The sequence below is a fragment of the Phytophthora parasitica genome (genome assembly GCF_000247585.1).
Source record: "Phytophthora parasitica INRA-310 unplaced genomic scaffold supercont2.6, whole genome shotgun sequence".
Lineage (NCBI taxonomy): Eukaryota > Oomycota > Peronosporomycetes > Peronosporales > Peronosporaceae > Phytophthora > Phytophthora nicotianae.
Genome location: NW_008648992.1, coordinates 357 through 1,147, shown reverse-complemented (window position 1 = coordinate 1,147; position 791 = coordinate 357). Strand labels below are relative to the sequence as shown.

At 46.4% G+C, this 791-nt stretch overlaps 1 protein-coding gene across 1 annotated transcript; it reads left to right on the top strand.

The window, feature by feature from the left end:
* Nucleotides 1-89: 89 nt before the first annotated feature.
* On the top strand, nt 90-185 carry PPTG_21498 (hypothetical protein; the record flags this gene model as incomplete). Its single annotated transcript, XM_008898297.1, has 1 exon — nt 90-185. One exon carries the CDS (start codon nt 90-92, stop codon nt 183-185), a length of 96 nt encoding a protein of 31 aa, XP_008896545.1.
* Nucleotides 186-791: the final 606 nt, after the last annotated feature.

Sequence of the window (791 nt, the reverse complement as noted above, 5' to 3'; positions counted from 1 at the left end):
CGCCAGTGATTCAGCATGGTCGGCTTCCGCCTCAATACCAGGATAACAGTCATCCGTCTCTTCGTTTCGAGGAAGTGGAGGAAGAAAAGATGCAGCAGTTTGTCAAGATGACAGAGGCGCCGGCGCAGGTCAATCAACAGCTGCCGGAAAACACCTTCCCGTGCGAAAGCACAGCTGGAAGGTAGAGCAATTGAGGAGATGACACGTCAAGACACGGAACGTTTGTTGTTCACGGAGAAGGAATGGGATTGTGGAGGAAAACCTTGCGGTGACCCCCCCCCCCCCCCCTTAGTTAGACTATACTACATACTAATTCAGTATAGCTGTGAGTCAATCCGGATAGTGCTCTCTCCATACTAAGACACAGTCACACAGTCACAGTAGTGGAGCTCGACACTCGCTGTTATCACCCACAATTTCGCCTAGCACCAGCTCTCGATCAACGCTGTGATGGTGCAGTTTTGTGTGTTAGAGTTGCTGGTAGTAAATAATGTGATCCGTTACCGCCATCACCTTCCTGTATTAACAGTATGGGAAAGGTAGATCGGGTCCGAGAACTACATAATGATTTTTTTAAGTTGGGGTTAGCCATTGTTTAGTACAGGATGAGATCTTCGACAATGATGAGTCTTTTTGATTTAAGTTTAGTATGGCGAGCGACAAAACTCGGAGGACCGCCCCCCCAAAAGACATTGCGAAAAAATGATCAGCCACGTGAATTCCATAAACCCTATTTTTAAGTAACCAATCAAATGTTGTATTGGTCATATTAAGTGAACATGCACGTTCAA